At 38.4% G+C, this 15642-nt stretch overlaps 1 protein-coding gene across 2 annotated transcripts in view; it reads left to right on the forward strand.

The window, feature by feature from the left end:
• The window catches only part of KCNQ1 (potassium voltage-gated channel subfamily Q member 1), a 324081-nt gene that overhangs the window by 201923 nt on the left and 106516 nt on the right, over nt 1-15642 (forward strand). For both annotated transcript variants that reach the window (XM_033063900.2, XM_033063899.1), the window contains one exon: nt 13967-14042. In XM_033063900.2, the coding sequence (XP_032919791.1) occupies nt 13967-14042 (76 nt within the window). The remainder of the gene's footprint in view (nt 1-13966; nt 14043-15642) is intronic.

Genomic DNA, 15642 nt, shown 5'->3' on the forward strand with positions numbered 1-15642 from the left:
CTGACATTACAATTCAAAATCAGGCTGTAAATACCACCAAACTTCCAAGCTTTTTCCTGATCCAAGTATCTTACACACAAAATCCTCCAAAAAAGGCTCTATCTCTATAAGCCAAACTACTCTAAGAACCTGCAAAGAGATGGAAAATATACAACTCTAGTAATTATTTGATTTTTCCCTTTAAGCCACAACTTTTCACAGGATCAGACAACTCAAGGCCAAAAAGGGACTTGCAGACCTGCAGGCCAATAAATATCGGGTTGCTGCCATTTGTAACATATTTTAACTTGATATTTTCTCTTATAAACTGCCATTTGCTTACTACAGGATATTTAATAGGATTTTTAAGTGGAATTCAGGATACATGATTTGTTCATCAGCAAATTCCAGGAAAATCAATACTAACTTAAATGTGCTGGCTGATAAGGCAACTTTAATTTTCTTCTCATGGGTGTTCTCTCTTCTATATTCCAAAAGCCATGCAAAAACTGAGTAATAAAATTATGTAGGGAAAAAGAAAGGGGGGAGGAGGGGGACTATCAGCTGTGCTTTTGAATAGATAGATAATTACCTGTTTGCACCTGAGGTGTTGTTTAGGCTCTCATTAAGGTCTCAGTAGATTGACCTGGTGAGAGCATGCTTTTATAAACTGGAAGGAGAGGAAAATAATATGAATAAAAAGGGCATGTGAGGGGAGAAAGAAAATACAGCCTTGGAGCCTGCTTTAGCTGAAACCACACCATCCACAGATGGAATAGCCTTGGCTGGTTTTCTCATACCATCCTAGGCAAGGAGGAAAACAGCATTAAACCCAAAGAAAAAGCTCTTCCAGGGGTGTGGTAAGCCTATTCCTGCCCTTCTTGATATTGTTTCAACTGTTTTTTAGTTCCCAAATTGATCAGAGCTTAATAATGAGGACTGAAATTAAAGAACTGAACAATGGGAACCGTGAAGTCAACTCCTTGCTCTTGATATGAGGGTGGCATCATGCAACACTCCATGAAGTTCTAGACCACAAATTAAACTAGTTTTGTTTTAGTGTTCCTGCTTAGCCTGCTGTCCTGTCTGCTCTTGGACTGTGAAGAACTGATGGATATAAATCAAGGTGTAAAAGTAGTTGGTAGAAAAGTACTACTGATTTTTAGTGCACTTTTCCCATTTCACACTTCCCCACTTTCTGAGATTTTCAGTCTGGCATCACTGAGGTGTCTATTGAAAGTCTCCTCACCTTCCTTATCACTTTAAAATACCTTCTCCATTTTGGTGTTTTCAAAATCAAATTTTACTCCTTCTCCAATTCTTGTTTGCAATTTCCTTTCATAGACATATATTGTACGTCAATTACTATGCATGTTAGCTTATATAAATAGATTTTTTAAATGAACTAATCAGTCAGAAATTGAATAATGTATGGCCTTGTGTATCTGCAAAGTGTTTACTAGGAAGAGCTAATTAGTTTTAGTAAGTCCTTTTTCTTCCAACTCTGGTCTTGCAAAAGTTTGAAAGAACAGGTTTTTGCTTGGTTTTAAGGTATCTATATAATTTGTTTAGCATATTAAGCATGGTTGCAAAACCTATAGCCACAATGAAAGCCTAATTTTACTATGTTCCTCTTCAGCATTTATGCTCCTCAAGATATGAGGATTATATTCTCTGAATTGTGTTCAATTGTCAAGAAAAAGATATGAAACCAGTGAGTAAGGAGAAATAGTAAAAGGTTCTGCTGCAGAATTGGTTGGTAAAAGGCAACAAGAAAGGAAATGTGGAAAGATGTTGGCATGATTATTGAGTGGTGGCACACAGAGTGAAGACAGAGATTTGATGGCTGAAGTCACAGTAAGCTACAAAGGGCTGTGAAAATGGGGACAAATAATGCAGGACAGACCCAGAAAGCATAAAGTAGAAAAATCAAGTGTAGGAAAGACACTTGAGAGTGAGAGCTACATGTGCATCTATTTTATACACAAAAAAGACAAAATCTAGTATTTCTAGAATGAAGAAAGCCCACCTAAAACTTGCCAGGCTCAAGGCATTTCTGTTCCTGCACTGAGTGTAAGGGAGCTGATGCTCAGCCCTTACTGAGGAATTACTGCTTTGCAAAAATGTGTTTTGCAAGGCTGTAAAGTTACAAAGTAATCTGATATTTCTAACAAAGTATTCAACTGTTAATCGTTCTGTACACATCATCACATATTTACAGAATGAAATAGGAATATTAAGACAAATATTTTTTTCTATGTAACAGAAATTAAATTGAAATACACAGTTGGGCTTGTTAACAGTTTCTCAATTAAAAGGGGGAAAAGTAATTAAAACACATTCTGCTTTCCATATCTAACTTACCAGAGGATAATTCTAGTAAAAAAAAAATACATTGTTGAGTTGTGCTTGTGCTTTGAAGCCACAGAAAGAAATGGAGTTCACATACCAGAGCAGTCAGTCCCAGCCAGTTTCTGTCTCCAGCATATCAGCTCATAAAATTCCCTGCCTTTTTGCAATAGTAAGAACACAGTATATTCTTTAACTATTAGATTGAACAAGAGAAATGGGATGGTTTAGGTCAGATTTTTCCACACAGAAGACATGAACCAAATTAATAAATGTATATCTAGAGTCCTCTATTATATATAAGCTACATTTACTGTCTTAAATGTCTTCTTGTATGAAGATTTTCCAGGTTTCTACTGATCCCTTGGCATGCCAAGCCAGAGTGTAGGTTCAAGCCTCTGTTCGCCTCTTGGCTTCATGCATGTAGTCCTGCACCCACTGTGGCAAGATGGGGACTTCAAAGCAACTTGGGACATTTAGGCAGGAACATTTGCCCTGGATGTGCTTTAAAGAAGGGTTTGTCCGTCTCTTTGTAATACCCAATTCAGTAAATGTGATGCAACCCCTACTTTTAGTGGCTTTCAAGATGCAAAGTGCCTCTTCCTTCTTCCTCACAGAATCTGTGCACATAGAATAGGTCAGGTTATCAAAGTAATTTAGGTAGTCTCATGGGATGTTTCAGAACTGTGTATCCATCCCAACCTATTTAGATGGTCTGATGCACAGATTTGGAAATCTCAGTGGTGTTTGTGTACCAATATCATCATGGGTTCACTGGAGATAAAGATGATGTCTGGATCTGAGCATCTGCAGGAATAAAGTGAAGCATTGGGTGGTCTACTTGGACTTGGACTGCAGCTTGAAAAAGCTTTAGTGATTAAAGGATGAAGGTGGGGCTGTTGATGGTCTAATCTTAAGTTTTCTACAAAGCATGTATTTGTGAAAAATCAGTCTTTGGTTTGAAATGGTTTAAAAATAGAAGACATGACTCTTGTGGTTATGGTGATCTGCTAACACACCATTTGACATATCAAATGTAGGTCATAAGACTGAATTGGGCTAGTAGCATAATTTTTTGTCTTACACTCTCTGTTTTCCCCAAATCTTTCTTTGCAACTACTGTTACATAAAGGAGCTTCAGCAAGATTTTTCAAAAGAGCTCAGATTTTTTTCATATTGCCCCTCTGATTATTGTAGCAGAAAATTCTAGCCATGACTGTATTTTTTTATGCTCCACAACATGCCCGGTGGCTGAGACTGAATTCTTTTCCATGATGCATTTTTCTGCTGTTCTCAGGTAGCTATTTCTTCACTTGAAAAAGATTCAGGTGCCCATCATTGCCACTTGAGAGATGTTTTTTCCATCAATTGCAACCTTTTCAATGAAGTCCAGAGACACCCTAGGTTTTCATCAGGAGACATGGACAAAAGTACCACTTCACTGAACTGCAGCCAATAAAGGGACAGAGCTTGAATTACCACAGGCAAAATACTGTGTCTGCAGATGAGTGATCTTGCAGTCAGCTTAAAATTATTTTTCCTCTTCTCCTGTCGACTGTCCTGGGATGGTTGGTTTAGAGTTTTCTCTAAAATATTACACTGGGTAGAGATTTAACATGACATACCATCATACTTTATTTCAATCTGGGCCCATTTCTGGTTTTAATCACACCATTGTGTTATGTATGTGAATTTCTGGAAGTACTGGGACTCTGACAAGGCATAGGCTAATGCATCTTGGCAATGCTGATATTCTAGTCCATTCTTTTGCACTGTGGGTTTTTTAATTTAAATTTTAAAAATTTAAAAATCAAGAAGAAGGCTGTGTCTTAGGATTCAAGTTGGAACAGTCTTTGCTGGGTTTGGAATTTTTTTGTCCAGTGAGCAATAGGAGAGGCTAAACTGATTTAGAAATGATAGGGGATCTTAAGGAACAATAAATAAACAATATGTCATCTTAATGCTCTTACATATTTTTGAAGAGAAATTATTACTAATGTGTTAGTATTAGTGCTCCTATTGCCTGATTAAGGAGTTTATAACATTATGGTGAGATGACAGGCTGCTGGTTACTTCATTCCCAGTGAAATATAGCCTGATATTCAAAACCAGAGGCCTGTGTTTGCCAGGTCTTGCTCTATAGGAGAGATCCTAATCTCAGTAAGATAAACTGCTTAAATAAAAGTTGATGAAAGAACAGGCCAAAGACTGGATTATGCTCTAACAGTTTTACAGTGCTTTGCTTTAGCACAATTCTGTGCTTGTGTCCTTAGGGAAGTCTAAACTATTCAGTGTTTACAGAATTGTATTAATCTTGATTTTTGCCAAGTTAATTTCTATTCAGTATTTGTATATTCATTTTTATTTTGTACTGGGAAGGAATTATGGGGAAAGGGTTAAGAGCATGCTTGCTCTTCATCTGTTTTAAATCCATAAATGTGAGCCCCTGTGCTGTTTCTAGGTTTCAGATTACACACTGTGATTTATAGGGAAAGGCTGTTCTCCACAAGTTGAAATCCCATGTGTTTCCCCACCATTGTAAAATAACAAATCCTGGAGAATGCTTCCAGTTGCAAAAATTGCCGTTTTGAGCTGCATTTGTATCTGCCTTTTTTCCCTGAAGTGATGGCTTTGACAAGAGAAGTGAAGTCCCCTTGTCCCAATGCCATCTTTCACCGTTTGCCGTGCTTTTCCTTGCTGCTTGCACAGACCACAGCAACACCCTCGTGTTTGCAGTCTGCTGTCAGGTTATTTTTGGAGGCTACACCCACTAAAAGTGCAGCTGTGAGAACACACTTCTATCACTGTGCATCAGTAACATCCAGAGCCCCTACAGAGATGGCAGGCCAGGAGCCAAGGTGACACAACAGTCCCTCAGCTCCCAGTCCCTTCTGCTGTCCCATGCTAAAAACGAGAGCAGAGTTTGGCTTCGTGTTTTTCAGTGGATTTCTGTGGCAATCGTGGGGGTTTGGATACAGCTTGATTGCAGAATTCATGCTTAGAGCTTCACAGCAGAAACTTTCACCTTCTCCTTCTCACTACTGAGGAGCAGGAGAATTTCCCAATCACCTCTGTCATAAAAAAGCACATGGAAAGCGTTAGGACTTCTGAAATACTATCATCACTGATTTTGGTGATTATTTAAATATTGCTGTTCAGATCAACTGCCTTTCAGGTACTTTTCCTGCTGTAATTCCTGTCTCTTCAACAGGAGACCTGCTTCATTTTTTCAGTCACAAGTGTGCAATGACTTTCATGTGTGTTGAGCAGCTGAGATGCTCTCTCAGCTTTGCCTTGGTAGAGTAACTGAATTTGTGAAGATGTATAAGTGACTCTAACCTCTTGCCTGTGATTGGTTTTACAAATAAGGAACAATGTTTTTTACATCTATTCACCATTATTGAAAATACATATATCACTGATGTGGGAAAAAACTGAAGGGGCTTCTGGCTAAAGTCATTGTGTGAGGTTTAAATAAAGCAATACTGCTTTGACCTTTTGTGGATCCCCTATGAACTGCGTCAGTAGCTGACCCAATGAAAGCTTATTTCTTTTGTCTCAAAACAAAAGGTTAAATGGGATGGCAGCAGTAGTACCACAAGATGAGTCCTAATTAAGATGTGAGATACAGCACATGTTGAATTAGCATGTGATATGTAGAGTAGAAGCAAACAATTGAGAATAAAAACACATAATTGAGAAATCTCAGCGGGTTACATCATTTTGATGCTTTAACAATTCATATTCAGCATTAGATATTTTTGTGTACAGGTTTTGTATGAGGTGCATTCTGAGCAATGCAATTTAAGCTAAATAGAAAAGTCCAACTCAGCCTTGAGTATGCAGGGGCCTTGTAGCTCCCTACAGTGAGCAGAGCAAAAAGCTGCTGTGTAGTGTGAGCAACTTCTCGAGCATAATGAAGTAGTGTAGTATCAGCCAGTTAAACATTCAAAGGTTATTGTAAGTTTAATAGGCAAACAATAGAGAGGCAAGTAGCCAGAGGAAATATGGTTATTTCTTCCTAGCGCCTCTGAGTGTAGCCCTGCATTTCCTTGTATAATTCAGAGCTATGAATTAAAAGCTCTGCAGAAAAAATTTATTATTTTTAATCTGAAAAGATGGCTTTTAACCCGAGGAAGCAAAATAATAATGCCCATGGCTTCCTGTGTGCACTGAACAAAAAGCTCTGTTGTGCTCTGAATTCAACTTCTTCAGAAAAGAAGTTTAATGTGTCAGACTGCATCTGTAAGAGTGCTGTACATTATTATTTACTTATCTGTGATCTCATTTGTGTCTCGCTACTTTCAAACTGCCTGGCCTTGAAACCGTGTGAAAAAGCAACAGCTTTCTAGCTCAGTAAGATGCAGAGAGTGAAGAGCTGGATAAAGGTTCTCTGTGATTTGATATGGACATCAATATAATTTGGTATTTGATAATGACATCACCAAAGCTGTAAAGCAATATTTGATTCTGACAAAATGGGAACTGGCTTGTATATTTTTCCTGTTTTCTTTGTGTGGCTTTCCAGTCCCTTCCAAAGATAATTTTGTCTTCCTATTTTTTTCCCATGTTCTTTGTGCAGCTTTTTATTTCCTAGTAACAGGCATAAGTTAAAATGCAATTCTGAAAATATACATCAAAGGCAGTTTAGGATGCACAAGAAATGTCATGTTCTTGGCTGATTTCAAGACAAACTATTCTTGCAAAGTTTGTGCTCTTAGCTACCATCACTGTGGGCAGACCACAGCCCCAGCATGCCAATAATTGTTCTGAAAACCTACACCTGCTCTTCAGTCTAGCTACAGCAATTTGTCTTGGTTCTAGGCATTGTGGTTGTTGGACCATTTACCCAAAGGAAAGCTGAACAAATTTAAGTGTGAGACTCCATAATCCTGTTCTGGGTCCTCTTAGGTCTAGTTGGAAAACATTTTTTGTTTGTTTTTGTTTAAAACATCAACATTTCCCCAAAGGAGATGTTATTTCTTAAACTTGTTCTTCTTTGTATGTCAAAAATCTGCGAGCCAAATCAAGAAAAGTCAGACTATCTATAGAGAAAAGAGGATTGCTATAACTACATGAAAGGATTTCTCAGTTAAACCCATGATTTTTGAGAAGGCTGACATTAAAGCTACTGTAGAATAAAATGCAAATTCATTAAAAGATGACTGTGGTTTTAAAATTAAATATTTTACATAAAAAAAAGACCAACCACATATAGATGGGAAATAATACAGTGGGGAAAGAAGAGTACAAATGTTAATTCAGCTTAAGCTACTTCCCCATGGGCTAATGTTCACAATTAGTAAATAATCAAATTATTTACTGGCTGAAGGATTCACCAAAAGCCTGATTTGACCTTGTTCTTGCAGAATCACTGAAACTCCCATCAAAGTCAGTCCCTGCATTCCCTTAGGTTGGGAACAGAAATTATATTATAAGACATGCATTTAAGTCAAATAAATTTTTAGTTTTGAAATTAAACCCTTGGAACATACTGTTCTATAGAAATTATTCATCAAATGTCTTCATAGAATTAATTAGCTATTGTTGTTGAATTATTCAGTGCTTAGATGAACAAATTCATTTGATGAAATCTTATTCATTCATAACTAATTTACAAGCATGAACAGGAGTTCAGCAGATGTAGATCTTTCATAAACAGATTGCCAGTAATTACTAAAATGCCTTTGAATGCTGAGATCAAAGAAATTTTTAAAATCTAGCTTACCTTCTATTTGTGATTCTTCTTGTTCTATGTGTGTCTATTATTTCTGTGGTTCTATGGCACTGTGAAGTGCAATATGTAACATTTAAACTTGCAAAGACAGCAGTGGTGAGAACCACGGGAGGATAGATGAATTCATCTGAATTTGATCTGTCTTGTCACTAGTTTGTAACTTTGCTTTCACTGAAAGTGTTATGAGAGCATTTAGTAAATTCCAGTACCTGAAGGGAGCCTACAGGAAAGATGTAGACAGACTGTTTACAGGGGCAAGTAATGACAGAACAAGGGCAAAGGGCTTCAAACTAAGAGAGTGGGTTTAGATGAGGTATCAGGAAGAAATTCTTTTCTGTGAGGGTGGTGAGGCACTGGCACAGGTTGCCCAGAGAAATTGTGGATGCCCCATCCCTGGCAGTGTTCAAGGCCAGGTTGGATGGGGCTCTGAATAACCTGGTCTACTGCAAGGTATCCCTGTCCACAGCAGGGGATTGTAACAAGATGATTTTTAAGATCCTTACAACCCAAACCATTCTGTGATTCTGTGTAAGCTAAGCCCATTTAATCAAACTTCAGATTTGTAATTGTTTTGCTCTTTAAATGTCATCATGCTTTTCTAACGCTTTTGGGCAGCTTTTGCTGGTTTATCCTTAAGATACTTTTGCAAATCACTTATGGGCCAGGCTATGTGTAGAGAACCTCCACTAAACTGACACCATAGTGATGGCAAGCAACAGTTGCTAAACTAGCAACAAATGAGAGGAGAAACTGGGTAGTTGAAAATACTGGAAATAATCAGTGATTCTGGTTGTATCCCTGGGTATGGTGATCAAGTATTTCCTGTTTCAGAACACATAGCAATGCAACCTAATCTCTTCCAATTCTCAGCATCTAAAATGCAGCTCAGTTCAGAGAGATTCCCATCAACTGGGAGTAGGCAGGGAATGGCAGAATAAGCTTGAGCCACAGCAAATTCTGTACCTAAAGTGCCTGGAGCACTAAGGATGGAAGATTTCATTAGACTTAAATGCACTAATGAAATGGCTTAATGTAGTTACTCTCAATCTCATCCACCAGATTCTGTGACAAGGAATGTTTTTCAGTCCCTGAATGGAAAAAAATGCTTCACATTCACAACATATGATCAAAAACTGATGCATTGAAGATAAAGCTCAAATCTAAATAATGATTACTGCCAAAAGCTTCAGGCCAACCTACTTCAGTCTTCTTTCTTAATACTATATCCTGTCCCAAGTCAGAAATTTAAGATGACTGCAGAGAATTTAAATAGGTTTTAAAAACTTAGCTTGACTTCAAATCAGTGTTAGGCTTACTGAGAAATGGGCATTTTTGAAAGACATTATAAATCTGTGACTGTCTCCAACTGCGTTTTCGTTCTTGTTAAAGCCATGCTGAATAGCCAGCGTTGACCTTTCAGCTCTGATAATATCAGAGTCTGTGTATGTTGGGAGGTCTGTGCCAGACATTACAGTCCTGATAATGAAATGTTCTGCACATGAACAAAAAGGCAAGTGTTAGAAATAGGAAATTAGCACCACCTTTCCTTTGCCCTGTTGCTTTAATATTTCTGTTAACACTAAACCAATATGTAGAACACCTTCCTGAGATGAAAAGGGGAACAAACCTCTAATGGGATTACTAAGAGTTTGATAGAAAATTTTGCAGCTCTGTAAGGACAATAAATATTTCTAATTAAGAATTTCTTTTGCTTTCTGATTCTTTATCAAAATAACTCTATTTCAGAATGGGCATTAATCTTGTAAAGCTTAGTTTTTAAAAAAATTGTTTTATTTTCTTGAATCATAGAGCAACTGAACCATGCACCAGTTGGTTCCTTTTTCATAAAGCCACACAGTTTTGGCAATTAAAAGATTTTAGCTTTATCCCAGAGCATTCTTCTGGGGTGGCCCTGCATATCCTCTGGCAGGAAGAAGGCAGGTGGGTGCTGGCTGAGCAATGACATTCACTGTGGCTGTCCGTGAGTATGGGGCTGGGGAATGAGCCACAGCTTTGGAAACCTCCCGAGGTTTTGGCTGATTGTGCTGAGGAAAATGAACAGTATGTGGTCAAATGTACAAAAGTCTTAATTGCAACAGTTCAGAGCATTAATTAATTCATAAAAACTTTCCAACCAAATGGGAATATCTGTTGAATTACATAAAGTACTTCATCATGCTTGTTTTCCAATTTAAGTGAAATTCCAGATCAGATTTCTGATGGACTGATGAAGAGATCAGGTTTCCTTCAAGTGACTGGTTGTAGGTTAAGTATCTTAACAGCTACAGGAGGCAGGAAAAACTAAGGATTTCTAGTCTTTTAATTCTGCCAAGCTTTCTTTTTTAATGGGGGTGCTCAATCAATTGTATTTTGTTGCCAGGTTTTTTTCATCCTCATTTCTTATGCTTTGAATAGTGTCTGAATCCACAACAGGTTGATTTTCAGTGCATGCATAAAGCAGCCCAGTTTATACCTGCAAATAATGTAGGTTTTTATTAATTAATTGGCCCTGTTACAACAAGGATGGTCTTCTGGTTTTGAATTGTTACATCCTTCCTCATCCTTCTGGATTCCTAAGGGTTATAACAACAGTGCAGATTCCTTGGTGCCTTCAGGACCCAATTCAGTGAGTTTATGAGAAATGTCACATAGCATGTGCTGTATTCAAGGTGATCTTGATGTCCTGTTCATATTGAGAAAGAAAATGACTGGTAGGCAGTGAAAGCTATTGGCAGTTTTTCTTCAGAAGTGTGCTGGCTGTGGAATTGTCCAGTATCAGAAATAATAACACTTAGCTTGATTTTAAAGGCATTCCATGTATATTGCTTTTAAGGTAACAAGCTGCTGGTTGTTAGAATCAGTCAAATGGTGCTTGGCAAGTTCCTTCAGATGTCAGTTATGATATTAATGGGTATGGTGATGATGAAGCTCAAAGCCTGATGAATGCTCAGGAGAAGAAAATAGCTTTGTTGCCAAAAGGGCAAAAGGCCTGCTGACCCCGTTGCTAATGCACTTACTCAACAAGCCTTCACCCAAAGTCAGGCAAAACTAAACATCTGAAGATGAGGGATTGCAGTTGCAAGAGAGCTTAGCTCACAGCCACACTACAGCAGAAAGGCTCTCTGAGCTCCCCAGCAGTCCTGAAAACCCCTTCTGTGCTGCCATAGAGACTCACTGTGCACAGCAGTGCCTCTCCAGAGTGTCTCCTGCCAGCTCTGGGGATGGACACACCAGGAAGGTGAGGGGCTGTGCTCTGGCAGCACACTCAGGTGAGGTCATTTCCAGCCACACTCCAACAAAAATAAAGCATTCACAGAAGTGAGGGCGGTAATGCACTGAGTACCTGTCTGACGTCTAAGCGTGCTCCATGTGCCCAGAGCTGCAGACAGCCCCTCTGTAACCAAAATTCAGAGATGTCACAAGTGGCTGAACAAACAAATATCACCAGTTAATGGTTAAGCTCTCAATTTACTAAAGCATTTGTTACCAGTTTGCCAAAGAGATCAAACAACCCTGAATCATAACCTTGGCTACTAATTAAATCCTTTATTCCCTTCTCTCATCGCAGAAGCATTTAATCTTGGGGAATCGGGACAGCCTGTTGTGCAGAATTACATTTTACAGCATAAGCAGAAACAAGCTTGCTCTAAGGCTTCCTACTGGAGCTGGAAATGGAAGGATTAAAATGAGAATATTAACTTTCCCTCCTGGCATGGTAGTTCATGTTAGCACTGAAAAATGATTGATGGTGAATAGCTGCATTGGAAAATCATTTTGGTTGTGTAGCTTTGTTATTTCACTGAATGGCAAATATCATTTTTATTATCTGCCTACTTTGCTTATAGATGGGACTTGTCTTCTAGATAGAGAATGAGGGATTTGGTGTGCTCTACTGGTGACTGGCTGTCCCAAAGAAAAATGTTTTACTCAGAAATAATGGACTGTGAAGAACACCCCAGAGGAAATGAGGCATAAACCAAAACACTACAAGCAGTTTTATGGCAATTCAAATATATTTCTATTTGTCAAAAGATGTTTTTGTGTGCTTTTATGTATAGGATGTATAGCTGCATGATATCATACCTTTGATATTTACTAGAAAATTAAACAGTGTTTACCTTTTTGGCTCCCATCTCTGTGAAGCAGAACTTAAAAGCCCAAACACTTTATTTCCTTTGGGTTGGGGGGAAGCCATCCAAGTGCTTAGCAGCAGAATGATGCAGCACAGGCTCCCAGAACAGGGGTACCCTGAACTAGCATGAGGCTAACTCTGTCCACTGGGAACTGATCCAGACACAGAGCCACTACAGCCAGGAGCAGCAAATTTCCATTTTTGTAACTCCAACCGTGATGTTGCAGTCAGACCTGTGGGAGCAGGGGCCTGGGGACAGTGTCTCTAAGACACCTCAGGAAGGTGTTAAGAGGGAAAAGGCTTCCTATGCAGATCCAACTGCAGGCTTGGTGCAAAATTATTGAGGTACAGATGATTTACAGAAATACACTTAGGGTAGCCATCTGTAGACCTGCAGTGAAAAGCTGTTATTAGCTTGAGAAGCAATGCATTTTATGCTATTTCTGGAGAAGGTAATCTCTTCTGTCATTGCTAAATCTGAACACTTTCTGTAGCAGAAAGAACCCACCTGAGAGGCAATAGCTAGATGTAGGAAATGATGACCTTTTTTGGTTCTGCTTTTGGCTATGCAAAATATTGTTTTCCTACTAAAAAAGGTGAAATTTCAGAAGGAGAACATCCCAGCTACACCTTTTCAGAGGATAGACATCCACCATTTGCACATGCAGAACTTTTATTTGCTGGGGGAGATCTATCCTGAGGAAACACCTGAATTCTCACTGAAATTCCAGGTTACATTTAGCTGAAGAGGCTTGAAGAGGTTATATTTAGCTGAAGAGGGTGATAGCATGCTATAACATACTAAAGACCCCAACTTGCACAAACTTTTATAGAACTTAAGTATGATTTCTTCATCCCTTATTGGTGAGTATGAATGCTGTCATGTGCATCTTGGTAAGAGCAATAGAATGAGCAGTCTGAATAATTGGCTTAAAGTTTGATATTATATTTTAATGTTGAGAAGGAAAATGCATTATTTTTGCAAGCCTTGAAAATTTTGAAATAACTGCTGGTTTTAAGGCGCTGTTTGAAAGAAAATGTCAGATTCTATGAAAATCTGTCATTTAAAAGCACAACGAGCAAATTATTTTCTTTTTATTCTTTTGTCAGATCATATGCATATGCACAAAGAAGGGCATATATTTTTTTAAAGACCTGTCAGATTATTTTGTCATTATATTAAGTTACAGTTCAGTTTGGGGATAAATATGTATGTAGATGTTACATCCAGCAACCACAAGATTATTTGGATTGTTCAGCAGTCAACAAATCAAAAATCTTTCAAGCATTTTTTATTTAAATAATTATTTGGAGAAAAAAGTCATGTAAGTGAAGAAACATGTTGTACAGAAATTGTGGGGTGAGCACCTCAAAAAACCCAAACAAACCAAAAAAATCCTAAAAACTGGAGTGACTGTATAAAAGCTGTTCATAGCTGGATGTGCAGGAACTTGAGAGTTTGGGGTTTTTTTGTGGAAATGAAACTGGGAGGGATGCGAGGAGGTTTGCTTGGACACAGAAGGAGGTTATGTGGAAACCTTTTATCTGTGAAATGGGTGCAAACCTAACTTGTGTCAGATAAAATCCTGGATTTTCAGAACCTCCTTGACAAGGGAGGAAGGACAGGATGGTGTGTTGTGCTGCCAGGCTGGATCACAGCTGCTTGCACTGCACACTGATGTGCTGGTGAAGGATTTCCTGCAGCTGCTGTGTTTACTGCCTGGATGGAGATGCTCTTTCCCTCCTCACCCTCCTCGTTTTTCCCACAGGCTGCGGGAACACCACCGTGCTGCCATCAAGGTGATTCGCAGGATGCAGTATTTTGTGGCAAAAAAAAAGTTCCAGGTGAGTTGTGAATAGAAAGCTCCTTTTCTAAATAAACCCTTTTATTCTCCTGATTCATTGTCTCTTTTGGAAACTTAAGAGAGACTAACACAATTCATTTCAGTAATGGTGATCTACACCCACTATTCTCTCCCTCCTTCAATAGGGTGGTTGTTTTGCAGCAGGTTAGTCAACTATGGATGCACTGGAAGCAGGCTAAACTCCTGAAATGCAGTCTGAATTAAAATGTTATTTTCTGCTAATGGACTTGACCCCTTAGCCCTCTGTTATCGCTGTCTCTCTCTGGCAGTGCAAACATTCTCGTATGTCTCCATTAATTCTGAGCTGTGTGCTGCTTTCATGCCCAGTCAGTAGGATTAGAGATCAAAATCCTACCTCAGCCTTGTTTCTGTCCCTTACTCAATGATAATGAAGTCCTGATAAGAAACCAAGGTGGAAATTTGTCAGTGTATTGGAAGGTTTCTCATTTCTTCTCCTTTCTCCCCTCTGCACAGTAGACCTTCCCAGTTAGTGAGATACTGATTCTCTTTCCTCCTCTGGCCCTCACCAATACATTTCCCATGTGCCAGTCCACTTGCTGTGCCTTGGGATGCCATAAGCATTTAACAGTAGCTAATTAACCTTGTTTCCTGGTCTGAATAAAAAATTCTGACTGCAAACTTCCTGAAAATCAATTTAATTAATCCAGTAAAAACACGTGTCAACAGCATTCAGCTTGATTTAAACCAGGTTAATGTATAGATCAGTAAAAAAATATATTACCTTACTTTGAATTAATTAATAAGGGATAATCTCCAGAGAAGAGGCTTCACAACTGAAAATGCAAAGGATGATCCCACCTTTAATCTAGACCCTCCAAAAAGGGAGAGTGTCTTTTCTTCTTCAAATTTGAAGACTACAAAATTTAAGATCAAAAAGGTGATGATGATGATGATGATGACTAACAGTCCAATATATCTGTAAGGCAAAGTTTGCTGCTACTACAAACCCGCAATTCTGATACCCTTGTAAAATTCAGAAGCACTGACTGAATTCTTTAGCAAATTTCTACTTTGATTTTTTTCATTTTTACTAAAATTCTTGAGCTAATTTATGGCTAAGGTTGCCTGACCTTGTCAGAAAATTGCTTTAGTTATGCATAATGCTTTCAGACTGTCACTGTTTAGGCTGAAATGTCCCATGTCCAGAGTTTTCTTGAAGAGAGTGCTTTCAAAAAGTTTCTGCTAGCACATTTCACCTTTTGTTATCATTATTAGGCTAAAATTAAGAAAGGCACAGTGTCTCAACTACTTGAAGATAATATTTATAGTCACTTTGTTGAGAAGTTTCTTAGCACTTGCTGGTCAGCACTTGAAACTTGGCAAGGGATGTGGCCCATTCCAGTGATGTGTCTGCTGCTGTTGTGTGAATAATTGCCTAAATGTGGCCAGTTCCATTAAAATCTAATTTATTTTCATTCTAAAACTTGATTGTGATCCTTTGCTCTGTGGTAATTACTGAATCATTGGTCTCATAAATTTAGATTATAAAATATTTGCCATGGTATTAACTAAACTGCTTAGTAACAAGAAATCCACACGTTGCAGATCTACCTCCCAAG

The sequence above is a fragment of the Catharus ustulatus genome, chromosome 6 (genome assembly GCF_009819885.2).
Source record: "Catharus ustulatus isolate bCatUst1 chromosome 6, bCatUst1.pri.v2, whole genome shotgun sequence".
Taxonomy (NCBI): domain Eukaryota; kingdom Metazoa; phylum Chordata; class Aves; order Passeriformes; family Turdidae; genus Catharus; species Catharus ustulatus.